The 15061-nt window shown below is 31.0% G+C and overlaps 1 protein-coding gene across 5 annotated transcripts in view; it reads left to right on the top strand.

Moving 5' to 3' along the window:
- The window catches only part of LOC143064677 (uncharacterized), a 33365-nt gene extending 21921 nt beyond the window's left edge, over positions 1-11444 (top strand). For 4 of the 5 annotated variants that reach the window (XM_076237707.1, XM_076237716.1, XM_076237699.1 and 1 more), the window contains exons 3-17: positions 1204-1342; positions 3935-4990; positions 5514-5662; positions 5956-6050; positions 6283-6347; positions 6727-6838; positions 7159-7256; positions 7634-7690; positions 8110-8284; positions 8629-8759; positions 9089-9135; positions 9400-9488; positions 9694-9779; positions 10046-10110; positions 10559-11444. In XM_076237707.1, coding sequence (XP_076093822.1) covers positions 1204-1342; positions 3935-4990; positions 5514-5662; positions 5956-6050; positions 6283-6347; positions 6727-6838; positions 7159-7256; positions 7634-7690; positions 8110-8284; positions 8629-8759; positions 9089-9135; positions 9400-9488; positions 9694-9779; positions 10046-10110; positions 10559-10685 — 2491 coding nt within the window. In that variant the 3' untranslated portion in view covers positions 10686-11444. The remainder of the gene's footprint in view (positions 1-1203; positions 1343-3934; positions 4991-5513; positions 5663-5955; positions 6051-6282; positions 6348-6726; positions 6839-7158; positions 7257-7633; positions 7691-8109; positions 8285-8628; positions 8760-9088; positions 9136-9399; positions 9489-9693; positions 9780-10045; positions 10111-10558) is intronic. The other variant, XM_076237688.1, reaches the window with a different exon arrangement.
- The last annotated feature ends 3617 nt before the right edge of the window (positions 11445-15061 follow it).

Genomic DNA, 15061 nt, shown 5'->3' with positions numbered 1-15061 from the left:
GCAACGTTATGAAGCAAACATAAAATAGCAATGCAACATTTTCTGTAAAATTTATTATATTCAATGCAGGACATGATTTTTGACACCAGGATTGCTGGTAATCACTGAAAGAATAAGTTTAGAAAGTATAATACCTCTCTGTTTTAACATGATAAAAAACAAGTGTAAGGAAGATTTGTGCAGTTTATAGATATTTCCAGGCATTTAAAGCTTGATATATGTTCAGAAATACGACTGTGGAATGAAAGAACCTAAACTTGCAGTTTTTTCCATATTATTCTTCAAGGTCATGTGTCTAATAAATCATTTGTTTAACAAGTCTTTTCACTTATGTAGTGTTTGGAATTATAAGTATTATTTTGATATGTGTTTCTTATTTAAGCAATGCGATTATTTGTCGTTTGTATTTATCATTATATGTTTCGAGTTTATATCTTTTTAGCAGCTTACACGTGTTTTTCGTCCTTTTGTCATGCCGCAGTCGTATAATGCGACCGATGTAGACCTTCATTACCATTTATACCCAGTACACACCACATTGACAAGCGAGGGCATGCGTGATCGATGCTTTTAATATTGCATTGAAAATCAATAGTTATATTTACCTTCAATTAAAAAAATGTTATACTTTAGTGAACCAGTGTGATGATGCATCACTTAGGTAAACTTACAAACCGTTTCTGCCTTCAGAATACCCTTCCGTTTGTGAATCTTTTCGCGTCCTACATTAATTGGTCATTTTATACTTTTTAGCCGCAAATAAAATCGAAATACAATATTTTTCTTTCCGATTAAAAGTGCGATAATTGAGGAATTAGACATTTGAAGGTTGAATGTTATGTTAATTATAGTAAACCTTATATATAAACTTCCCGTGTATAGTCCTGGTACCAGTCGAGTGTGAAGTCATAAACTGATGTTAAGATCGTTGTCATATTAAATATTTTCACATAAGTGTCTTGTTGGCCTGGAGTTTTTATGTTGAAAGTATAGCCTAGGTCGAGATTTTAGTCAAATGAATATTAAATATTGATCATGTATTGTAGTATTCATGTAGTGGATTACTCAGCTTGAAATTAGACATTGTAGTATTATGCATGCTCACTGTAGATCATGTACAATTGCATGTTAAAAGTGATCGTCAAGTGGTAGAGCTTAAACTTCCGTATAGAAAACTGTGACAATATCATACACTTTTTTCAGGGACAAAAAGGAGGACTTACAGGGAACCGATGGATCGAATGACTACATGAGCGTCTTGCAAACTGAAGTTGACAGATTTTTTAATATGCAAGAAATGCAGGAAAAATCAAAATCAGAAGACATTGTGGCCACAAGCCAGGTAAGATAATCATAATTGATGATAATTTCATAATCAGCTATCGTTATGATTTTGCAATTCAAACTTTGGACAAAATACCTTCCGGTAAGGTAAAAATATTGAAATTGAATTAAATCTACCATCTTTAAATTATCTGATAGTAGTCAATAAATTTGTAGATAATTAGTACAGTTAATTTAGCCTCGAGATGGTTGTTAATTAGTAATATCATGTTATGTAGAATCGTATCTGATTTAGTTGACATTGATCTAATAATTAATACATGACTTTCATTTGAAGATATGGAAATACATATTTTTAATTATGATGACAGGAAAAAATGCATATTGACATGCTATTGTTGTATTGTTTAACTTTATCTCTTTAAAAAGATTGAGAAAAATGATAAATGTTTGTCATTTTAGTTTCAAATAACTTTTTTTTTAATAATTTTGATGCATAGGAAAATGGAATGAAATAAATTTTCTACTTGATGAACAAAATAAAAATGAAAGAAAATTTAAACTGGCTTGCAATAATACCACATCTACTTTTAAAATTTGCTGCATTACAGTTTAAAAAAAGTTAATAATTTGCTTAGGCTCGTTGATGCAAACTAAATGTGTCTTGCAGGAGTAAACATAGATATTAAGATAAAATACATCTATACGTGTAGGTTTATCTGTTGAAATGCTAGACTTTTAGGGTGTAGTTAACAATTTCAAACAATTTTATGTGAACCTGATGGTCTCCTGCTCCATTAAGCTTCTATACATTTGTACTTATTTAGATTGAAATTTAATTTAAAAACGTCTCATCACATCATATTACGTAAGAAAGTCAACCACACTTTTCCATTTAAATCTTTCGTGTCAAAAATTAAGTCCTTCAGTAAATTAGAGGTTTATGAAAAGAAACTATTCCTATTAAAGTAAGTGGGCAAAGCACAATATTACAAAGTTTATTTAAAAATACTCCTACTGTCTGAACATTCAAATTCTTTTCAATTGTACTATGTACTAAGCCTTTCTAAAAAAAAATCAGAATAACCCAAGTATCTTAAGACACATTGATATATATTTCTTTTGAATATAACGACTGATCAATATGATTTCTGTAATTTGTTTAAAAAAATAGTCTTTATATTGAAGTGAGTTTCAAATAATGCTGAAACTACGCGTTTTAATCTTTAATAAAGTTAAAGAATTTGGAAGTATCCATAAACAACTAAGTAAAGAAACAAATTTTAACTGATTAATGTTCAGTGGCAAATATTTCAGGCATGTTCAGGACTTTGTCCATTTTGAAAAGGAGATCACATTCATACTGAAATTAAGCTACAGATATAAATAACAATTGCTTTAGTCCACGTTATTTGGCCTTTAATTGATAGCAGTCTCATTGGCAAATATACCACATCTTCTTACTTCGTACATAATAACTACTCCCTATAGAAAAATATTATTTAAAAAATATGCATCATAATAAGCAATGACAGTTTGAATATTTGTAACCTAGTCAGTCGTAAACTTTGACATGTTTTTGTTACATTCGTACAAGTTTCTTGATTGTACCACATAGATAATTGATAAATTTTAAAACGTTTTCAATCATAATGCTTCTTAACAATTCAACCAAATCCACCCTAGGATGACTACTATGATACGTAGGAAAAGTTTAAATTGTGCATCACTCAGCAATATGCCAGCAGTTTCTATAAAAGACTATGTTATTCTAATTGATTCGACATTTATATGGATGAATATTTATAGAAATAAAGATACACAATTATGCTTAACACGAAGAACGACAAAGTACAAAAATCTAGAAAAAAGTAATTTCTTAAGAGTAGAATAATGCATGGCTCATATCAAAGAAGTCATGCTCGTTATCTTCTTCTTTAGCACTTACTGTAGATATTCTAACTTCTGATAAAACCCTTTCAAGTTGAAAGAGTTCGAAAAAATACAGGGAAATGTACTTTGTGATGTGTTTCCCAAATTCTACCTTTATGAGCAAGATGATGGCAATGGCACATCGATATATCTATATGTTTCTTTAAACCGAAGACGAGTTTGCTAAACTATTAAAAAAATTCAAATTTGTTTAATTGTAAAACCATAGAAGATGAAAACCACTTGCTCTTGTACAGTCAAAATAATAAAAATATTAGGTATGAATAAGCAAGAGTCCTCTGCATCAAAGACTTTAAATAATTTAAACAATAGTGGTTCAATGTCAGAGAGAGAAAAAAATCAGGTCAATATCAGAAAAATATCAACTTGTTTGTACAAGGCTGAGAAACTAGGGAAGGACAAGGTTATACCGAGTCTTTCCACACTTTTGTGTCGAATACAAAAATTTTTTTTTTTGACATTGACCTAATATTGTTTTTATAATGCAACTTAAATTATTACATTGATGGCTATTTAAATTGTAACACAAATTTCAAACTTATTTTCATCCCTTACTGAACCCCTGATTCTGGAAAAAGTGTTCCATGATGAAATAGACATTGCATAAACTAAAGATGTGTTACTCTTAGTAGGGAATGAACAAAACTAGTTGCCGTATTAAATGTCTACGATTACTATATTTGATTTAAATTTTCAGGAGCTTGTTGAAACTCAGGGAATTCTAGAAAATGTAACGAATAACAGAGAAGTGAGAAATGAAAATGACATTGTGTTCTCATCTGCAGAGGATTTATCATCATGTATCACAACTAGTGCTTCAAATCACGATTCAGATGATGTCATTTATACCACATCAATAGTGCAATCTCAAACAACTCCTCACCAAACATCAGATTCATGTATCATTACAAACTGTGACAAAATTCTCCCAAATTATAACGAATCAATTAAACATAAAAACAATGGAAGCAAACATCAGAATGATATACATAGAAATATTTATGAAACAAGACCAACTAAAACAATTGTTAAAGCACTTTCAGAAAAAATAATGAAAAATAAAGTTAGTCAGCAAGGCGTGACAATGCCTCCGAGCAGTACAGTACCGTTGACTAATGAGAATAACGGTATATCAGCAAGTGCAATGTCACGTGACGATAGTGTGTCTGATCCAATAGAAAAACCCGAGGACTTCCAAATTGTCTCAACGGGTACTTTAACGGCGCCAAACACGGAATCTCCAGTCACAACTTCGTTGACAACTCAAGATAATAGTGAAAACATGTCTCATCGTTTAGGTTCACACACAGTACTTGAAGTGGACCCTGTGTCCCTTCATATGTCAGTCGCTCATAATAATTGTTATCCAGATATGCTAGTAAACAATTTGCAACATTTAGTAAGTCTTCAACAATCTACAGGCACAAGTATCCAAGAGCCAATTACCACAACGCCAATGAGACAGAACTCGTATCCAGTAACGACAAACAATTTCTACTCTCAGAACACCAACTATATGTATCCGCCAGTAACGTCATCATTAGAGAATCAGGTTGCTGACAGAGATATAATGTTGGAACGTTTTATACAACAGCAACAGTTCTACCAAGAGCAACAGCAGCAACATCACCAACCAGCACATCCACAGACGTACCCGTATGCTACCAACATCAAAGAAAACTACACAATGAAATCTCCTGATAGTGGATATCACGAACCTTGCTTATCTCCAACAGAACAACAGAACTCATTGGTAAGCACTATCTTCCACATGACTTTTTAAAATTCCAATACATTTTTTTTTTAAATTTAATTTTCTTTTGAAATATCTGTTCTGGGAAATAATGAATAGTATATTATATCAAAATAGAAATAAGGAAATTCAACGTAAAAATTTTAATCAAAATTTAAATTTCAGCTCCATTATTATTCATTTGTCTTCATTAAACCAAGTTAATACATGATTTACACGATAGATGTTTATCAGAAAACATATAATTATTAAAGATTAAACGTGAGAACATATATCAGACATCTGATCTTTATCTTCAACGATTTTCATTAAATGTAATAATTTGATAATTAGTGGTGTCAATGATATTATTGAGATGGAAATGATATGTTTTAGTTAACGTAACCCAAGGGTTTTTGTACACATTCTGTATTATTGAAGTTTCATCGGAAAAAAATTAATACAGAATTGAAAGAGTTTAAGTGAAAATTCAGCGAAATAGGAATTGCACATGTGTTAATGAAGACAAATTTAATGTTTCTAGTTTTATAAAAAGGAGGACAGTAATTTCCAGGAGACGCCTGTTGCACCTCAGAAAACTGGAAAAAGACGGAAGTCGGCACCAGTGGTATTTCCTAAACAACGATGGGCGTCGGACAAACTAACCGCATATCACCCGACGATTCCAAAATTGTAAGTTATTTAGTCTTGCAAATTGATGTTTCTGTATTTTTTACGATTTTGATGGATAATTTAGCTTCTTTGTAATCATAAATGTGTTTGCAAGAGGAAAAAAAAAATTACTAATAAAATTCCAATTAAATACCTCCTTGTAGTTAATATACATGTTTTAGCGATATTGTGGGTATATCATTTATTCTGGCGGTATTGTGTGTTTATCATTTATTCTGGCGGTATTGTGTGTTTGTCATTTATTCTGGCGGTATTGTGTGTATATATAATTTTATAAATTATTATCTTTTCAGAGAAATTAATCCAACTGGTTATAATTACTTCATGGATACTCCTATCTCGACCTCAGTGCGGTTTGATGAAGACAGAATCACATACGTAAACAAAGGTAAACACTTACTATAGATGTGAATTTTGCGCTTTTTTTTTTAATTCTTTGTTTATTTCAATTTTACTTCAAACGTTTTAAAATGGTTTGGTTCACATTTAGACAAGACTTTTTGTCAAAACAGGGAAAATAGTTTTAAGACAGTATAACTTACGTCTAAGCAAGAATATAGAAAAAAAACGAAGAAAGGTGGGAATGACAGATTTGACAACTTATTATTTTTATTTTACAGGCCAGTATTATGCATTAAGCTTAGAGTTTGCAGGGGACAGAATACCACCGTCACAGATGGTTAAGGTAAGGACATTTATTTCTGTTGTACTTACTTCATGTATTATTTTCCCTCAGTAATTTTTTATTCAACATGGTATCGAAAACATTTCAGAACCTTTTAGAACTACTTCATATGTGCCTTGAATTTGAGTATTGGGTTCAAATAGACAAAAAAAAATACTTCTGTTCTCCTATAAAGAAAACATCAATGTTTTAAACTCATGTATTGTCTTTACCCTGGCCCCTGTGTGCTCCACTCTTCGGAAATGGCGAACTCAGATACTAGTAGAATATCTTATTCTCAATACCAGTTCATTGAAGAATCATAAATCAATCCGTTGTTTTTATACAGTACTTCCATCTAGAAATCCATGAACAGTATATTTTTTGGTTTATCTTACAGTCAGTAATCATGGTTGTGTTCAGGGATGACAAATCACTAGAGGACGAGAGAAAGGCATGGGAGTTTTGGCATTCACGGCAGCATAGCTATAAACAGAGAGTCATTGATATTGGTAAGCAAACATATTTAGTTATAAGTAGTATCCTCCTCAATTCCTTGTAGTTACTGAGTTATAGGCAAATAAAATGGAAATTCAGCCAATAATATTATTTTTTACACAACTTGAAAGTAAAAAATATTTTGTAAAATCCTTTCAAAGAAACCAGCCTAATATATAATTTGGCACATCATACATGTACGTGTTTTCTACAGTTTTGACTGGTCATGATTGTAGCTTTATTCAAAGCAATTGTCTTTGATAATCCATATCAAAGTTTAAGAGTAAATCGTAGTTTGAAATATATTCGATGTTTTTACTGTTGATATTTTCAGATACAAAGGACAGCCAAGGTGTACAAGCTAGTAATATAAACGAGATAGCATTTAATGCCGTGGCTGTCAAATGGAATCCAAGAGACTCGAATGTTAAGGTAAACAGTCATATCAATCAATATTTACTATATAATGTTCAGTTGATTTTAAGGTTTAAAATAACGCTTTTCCGACATTTTTTCACACGAGAATAATTTCATGTTAACAGCATTTGGCTCAAATGAATAAATGTTGCTTTGTAAGTTGCAATAATGTATGATTTCTGTCAATGTTTTTACGTAATTTACTTAAATTCCGAACATCACATGCAGATTATGACGGCATTGCGTCTGGATACGTAATCTTCAACATCGCTGCATCAAACACTTTGAGCTTTAAGCTTTAATCACCAATAATTCATCAGTGCTGAATGAAAATAAATGGCTTTTTCATCGATTTTCTTTCATTTTAAGTAATAAAGTTTTAATGATTACAGGTAAATGTGGCGGTACACTGTCTCAGCACAGATTTCAGCAATCAAAAAGGTGTCAAGGTGTGTATAGATATTACTCTTCATCAATTTTCCATTAGGGTTTTATGATGTTACAAGAAAAATTACTAATGTAATCAAAATCAATTTCATGCTCTTAGTTGTTGGAAATTGAATAAATGAATATAATTGAGTTTTTAGTCAATAAAAACAACCAAAAATTAGTTGTTGGACATACATCTATGGCTTAGCTGAATTGTAATGTGTATTATACTTGTTAACCAAACGAAAGCTGAAGTGCGACACAAGTTGATCAAATGTATGTATTTCACGCACTAGCTGTCGTCCTTTTTGACTTGTCGTTAATTTAAAAATCGGTAAAGAATGACAAATACATATTAAAAATAGAAGAAGCTTTAGTTTAATATAGCTAGAAATTTTATAAGTTAATTAAGTTTTATGTTTGCATTTTTCTTTTAAAGGGTCTTCCATTACACATTCAGATCGATACATTTGAAAATCAAAAAGATATATACCCTATCCATAGAGGGTATTGTCAAATCAAGGTGTTCTGTGACAAGGGGGCTGAAAGAAAGACAAGAGATGAGGAAAAGAGACGAACTGTTAGAACTAAAGACGGACAAGAAACTATCAAACGTAAGTCTTCTCTATTATTTTGTTTTTAAATTGAGTGATTTCCAATTATATATTAACTTTATCCTTGGAACATTTTTTTTGTTATTTCAATTATTTATTTTATATATATATATTTTTTTTTTTTTATAAAAAGTACTTTTAATTAAAAATATTTTCAAGAAAAAGATGAATGGTATATAACATAGAGTGTAAGTAAAAGTTACCTTTAGTTGCTCACAAAAACGCCATTTGGACTCTTTTTGACTGTTGTCTCATTGCCATTTATACCACCTCTCTTTTTTTTTCTTATTATTAAAAATTGAGAAACTTGATTACATTTTGTATTACCATTTCTTTTCTACCAGGAAAACGAAGTGAGATGGAGATGCACTGGCCACCATGTGAACGATCAGCTTTCTACAGCATGGCCGACTCTAAAACATTTCCGGTTTTGTTTACCCCAGTCAGTAGTGATCAGGATGACAGCGTCAATAAGGTACTTTGGAATACAATGGTTTTTTTAAAGGTCTAAAGTTGATTTATAACAATTTCCATGATGCAAAAACTATGTATTATTCAAAAAGTAAGATTTCATTACCAAGAAATTGTCCACATCCATCATTGATATTCATCTGTTTTTTAAGGGAAGTTATTTTTTTCGAAAAAATTAAATGTAACAGTATTAATTGGGCTTGGTAAAATTATTATCAAATTTCTTAGGTGAAATTACCTTTGTCTTGTAAAATATGTTGAAACATTTCCTTGATTTAATGTATGAAACCATTTTCTTACAAAGAAATGAAATATTTGTTTTATTCCTTTCAGGCTAGTCCTATGAGTATAGGTGTGACAGACGATGACGGAAACTCGAGGTAAGAACACATTTATATTACAACTTGGATTTACCTTCATTTGTTATGAAAATAAAGATAAATATTTAGTGGTTTGTAGAAAATATGAAGCAAGAACCTTGATATAAATACTGAAATTCGTCAATTAATTGTTTCAAGAATTTTTTTCCAAAAGGACAGAAAAACTGTAGACCAAAAACGATGATTTGATTTTATTTTTAGTATTTATTGAGTAAAAAATTTTAACTCTGGATTTAATTGAATTTTACTATTATTACTTTACAGTTTGACGAGTGCAGAAGGATTTGAAGATATACTTTGTCCGCCTGCAAAGAGAAGCAGAACAGATGCATATTATCATGATCTCCCAAAAGGTATTTTTTCTGAGAAGTCCATTACTTCTGTTGCATCTTTTATCATTATTCATTAAAAGTTGTCGTTAACTATATATATCTACAATTTCGAAATTTTAATGTCCGCACTGGAAGTTGAAATTAAAAAAATATATATTCAAACAATAAAAAACAAATAGAAGTTATTAATTTTCTGTCATGTCATTATATTGTGTTTTCCTTTCAGTGTTATTGTATGTTCGAGAACACAACGAGACGATCTATACAGCACTCATGCTACGCACACCAACTCTTCAAGGACTTCTCCAAGCTGTAAGTTTATTGTAAATCTACTTTTTATAATGATGATCATCATTAGTACTTGTTGAATATTTAATATATTCATGCTATCCCAGTTTACTTTATGTTTACACATTTAAATTCGTGAACCCTTTGAATACGTCTGTACAATTACATATTAGTATTATTATGTCAGTATTATATGGTCAGCAATATGATGCCTATTGAAAAGTTGAATAAAGATGGTGTGTAAACGATTACGTGAATTTAAGAATTAAAGATATTTATTTCATTTAAAGGTCGAAGAAAAGTATAAAATACCAGCTGTTAAAGTCAAGAGTACTTACAAAAGATCAAAAAAGGGGTGAGTAATTAAACTTATTTAGAAAAAAGTGCAGCATATTAAAGTTTAGAATATGGAAATTCATTTTATGTTTAAAACTGGTAAAATTACATTGGTATTTTCGGTTACATTCCTAGGCTACCACCCAGTAAAGTTAACACATAATAAAATACTTATTGTAATAAAAGAGCTAGACTTCTAGTATAACATTTTTAGGTTGTAACTATGCATGGCAACACAAAAGTGGTAATAAAACAGCATATCCTGTAGATTATTAAAGAAAAAAAACCATACCGGAATGAAGCAAGGTTTATAACTATTTACCTGAACAATACTTTGAACAACCATTTGGAATTTAAAATTGCTCAATTAATAGTTTAGATGTACTGTACCCATCGCCATCGTCGTTGACTTTTCATTGAAGACTTTTTATAGCTTTAAACTAAATATGCTTATTTTATTATTTCAGAATATTGGTCCGATTAGATGACAACATTGTACGACATTACTCTCACGAATCTACGTTTGTTATAGAACTCAATCAAATGAACGATGACAAGGACTATGAAATCATTCTGTCGGAACTGGATGTCTAGTTCCCTATCATGTGACATTATTCCATTTCATACAGTGCTGAATTGTTGAATTTACATGTTTATTTGGGACTGTGTTTGGTGGGTTGGTGCTAAACAAGCATAATACAATTGCATACTACGATAATCTATGCCATCATACGACATATGAATATGACAATGTGACATACTGCTGACAGCAGAGATCTCTAGTCTTTCTTGTTCCATTTTTGTGGCATTATATACTCTTTAATGAGGATTTAAACGGGTGCAGGGTATCAACAAAATGTGTAGTCTGAGATCCTGGATCACAGTTTTACAGAACCGACGTGAAACAGATATTGGGCCAGGATACCAGGCTACAAAACGTTCAGAATAAGAATAATCTCCTGATCTTATGATTTTCCTGTTAAATTACACTTTAGTGTTCATAGATGAATTAGAAACACATGAAACATACCCGTTTAGACCCTCTTTGTTCGTCTTAATCTCTTTTACAATACTCTTGTTTTCTATTGAAGAATTGTTTATACCAAAGTTGATATTTGTTTTGTCTATGTTTGTTAATGTTTTTGTACAGAGAATGTGTATAGTTATTTTTCTACTTTTTAAAACCTGAGGTACGGTTATTTGTCTCAATTCATTGTACATTGTATCATTCATGTGACACGACATTCCTTATAAGCAATATTTTGAGTTTGGTCAGAAGAATTATATGACCAAAATATATTTATAACAGGGTATGAAATTGAAAAAGAATCAAAATTAAAATATGAAATTATACTTGCAATCTTGTTTTTTCTTAGACATGTATTCCACCAACTGCTTTGGATATACAGGAATTTGAATGTTCTATTCCAATAATTTCTAGAGGGTTGACTGTTCACCCATACGAAAACAAGTATCTCTCATCGCCGTGCTTGCAAAACCAGTTAAGGATTGTCTACATAAGATTTATATAAAGAAATCGTGAAAAAACTAGATTATTCCTTTCAAATTTTTTAATGAATGTGTCGCCGTTAAAAGCAAAGACTGACTGCATATAACAAACGCCAAAATGATTGTCAGAAAGGTCAACACATTCTTTTCGATATGGTTTGGGTTCTGTTTTACACCTTCTGATGTTGCCTTTGTTCCACCCATTACAATGGGTTTTGGCAATTATTCGGTTGAAACTTCAGGGCTTTAAATGTGTTTCTTTATCCGATTCTTTGGCAGTTCAGTTTATGGGAAACATTTATGGCATGAATCCGTGCGCAATGGCATTCGGTAATTTGATAAGCAGTTGACGTTTCGGTCGTAAACATGTCTCGCAAATGACGTTGTGTTATCAAATTCTATGGACATTGCATTGATGTTGATCGAGTCATTGATGGTCAGCAACAAATCCCGTCTACCTGTATCGTTGTCGGAAGGACAGTAAGACGAGTTTCTGAAGTCAAAATATATGTTTGCAGCACATTCACCTTTTCCTGTTTGCAGTACTCTTATGGGCTGATTCAGTTTTTTATTCCTCATTCTTGGCAATATTGAGATGCAACATTTTTTAATTGATTTAAGTGTGACCAAGGATTGAAAGAACTGTTTCACGAAGCAAGAAAAACTGAAAAAATCTTTTATGGGTTCGAAATTTCGAGTTTAGCAATTCGTTCGGCTTCAAATATCCGGTATCTCCAATAAACACAAGTTGGTTTTTTCTAAAGTGTAAGAAGTATGGTAAGCATGAACAGTAGTTGTATGATAATCAAACATGATTTGTTAAAACAAATCAAGAAAATGAGTGTTGCGTTTTTAATTTCAGTCAGTATACTACCTTATATCTTTATTCTCACAAAGCCAACGCATTACATCAGTACATGGATGACAAATACGACAATAAATATTTGAAATATGTACAAAACAAGCGAGAGAGGTTACAAATGTTATAATATATTTTTTTTTATAGAAGAACTAAGCTTCTTAAAACTGGTTCTCCTGTATTTGACTAAAATTCAGAGAAATTAGGGTTTTGGTCTTGTCAACGTTTACTTATTTTCCAAACTTTGCAATAGTTATGAAAGGCATAGATTTTGCGTCTGCAGATCCTGTACTGTTTCTGCCAACAACACCTGTGTCATTTGCGTATACTATGATGAAAAACTTTAGATATATTTCAAATTCTCTTTCAAGATCTTCTGATATGGTTTTTTAATAAGTACTGTAATATTTTTACTGGCGAAAAAATCTTCTAAATCCTTTAAAAATAAAGAAAATATGAAAGGTGATAATATTTCTCCGTGTACGTCGTTGTCACATGCAAATTATCCCGAATAACAATTGTATATGTTATACCAGATTCAGTATCACAGTTCATATTTAATATATTAAACTTATAATCTTACCATTTATATTGTTTAATAACATTTTATAAAACAAACCATCTCGCCATCGAAAGCCTTCTCAAAATCTATGAAGGCACAAAAGATATTTTTTACATTGTAAAAAAAACCAGGATATCATCTGAAGTAGAGTAGTAGTTTGATATAATGTTAGACGAGCAGTATAATTTTCGGAAAATATGTTTCACTCATACGTTTAATATCAACATGTAGAACTACTTAAATAAACAGTGGCGTAGCTTGCATATATGCTCAGATGCTCAAGCATCCACATCAATTTGACAAAATATTTTTTTTTTAATAATTATATAATGACAGTTGACAGCATATACACATGATGGTATCCGAATGTATATGAGAATATGAGAATAGCTTCCAATCATTTCCGAAGCCATATGGGTGGTTTTTCCTTTATGTAAACAAGATGGATAAAAAATCTGAAACATCATATCCTAATATCGTTTTCTTTGGCACGAAAGACGACGACTCTATTTGTAATGAAGTGTTTTTATTCCAGGACTCACGAATACCCTTTTCCATCTAGGTACAAATATTAATGTAGTTTTCAATAAAAGATCAGAGATCCAATGTCCCCCGCATCCAAGAATCATTTTTATGTACAAGAGGGCAAAAACTAAGCAAAGCACTTTTTCCTTTTTTTAATTGATATCTCGAGAGAAAAAGCTTCCAAACAAATACAATGAGATTTGCATTTATAATTTATATTTCCAAGGGGCATATATTGGTTAGAAATATTTGATCAGGATTTATACTCGCATGTGTGGAAGACATTGCTACATGATGATATAAGTTCACAAAAATCTGGCAAGAATTGTACAAATGACAGCGCTAACAAGACTGGACGAACGGACGCCCGGTATTTCCATATCATCTTGCAGCAATGAGTTAAGACAAGTAATCAAAAACCCCACTGGGAGGCTTAAATTCCAGGAAAAGAGGGGGGGGGGGGGGTCACTTGGGAGAAAACTTGTAGATTTTTGTAAAAATAATAATGTATTTATATACAATGGCAGAATTGGAAATGACAAAGCTGGGAAATCGACCAGCAAAAACTTGATTGTAGTAGATTATGCCTTGAGCACGGCTCATTTATTTAAATTTGTAAAACATTTTGAAGTACTAGAATTTAGCAAACTGTACTCAGATATTCATTCGCCATTCTCACTTGTTTTAGGAGAGATTAGGCCTGAACTTATGCATCAAAACGAATGTGATAGAAACATTCCAGTAAGAATTAAACCATGGAAATTTGAGAAATCATTGGATTTTAAAAATAATATTGATCTTTCACGAGTTGAAGCAGTTCTAGAAAATTTAGACATTTTGAATACAAATACGACGGATGTTCAGAAAGACAGCATGAATCAAGTTGTACAAGAAATTTCTAATATACTTTTAGAATCTGCAAAAAATTCTCTTGGTTTAACCTGCGAAAAGCAAAATTCTGAAAATTCTAAAAAGCAACCAAACTAGTTATGGTTTAATTATGACTGTTATAAAGCTAGAAAAGAGCTTAGGAGAGCTAAGCGGCTATATAAACATTATGGTTCAAATGTATTTAAACATAGAGTTAAAATTTCTGAAATGTATTATAAAAATATTATGGATGAAAATATAATTAAATTTAGTCGTGATATGCGTAAAAAGATGAAATATATGAGAGTAAAAAATTCGAAAGAATTTTGGAAAATCCTTAATCAAGATAGAAAAAGAGAGAAATCAAAAATTTCTCTGGAAACATTATTCCATTTTTTTTAAAGATCTGAATAAAAACAAACATGACAAAAGAGAAGATTTTAGTATACAAAATAACATGGATCCAGAAAACTCCAATGAAATTTTAAATGGGAAAATTACTAAAGATGAGATAAAAAAAGCTGTAAAAAATGCCAAAAATAATAAAGCACCAGGAGAAGATAAAATAATTAACGAATATATTTGTTCTTCTTTGGATAGTATGATAGATATTTATGTTCAATTATTTAACTTAGTTTTTGATTC

The sequence above is a fragment of the Mytilus galloprovincialis genome, chromosome 1, assembly GCF_965363235.1.
Source record: "Mytilus galloprovincialis chromosome 1, xbMytGall1.hap1.1, whole genome shotgun sequence".
In the NCBI taxonomy this organism is placed as follows: domain Eukaryota; kingdom Metazoa; phylum Mollusca; class Bivalvia; order Mytilida; family Mytilidae; genus Mytilus; species Mytilus galloprovincialis.
The sequence above is the reverse complement of the archived record's forward strand: the minus strand, read 5'-3'. Positions and strand labels throughout refer to the sequence as shown.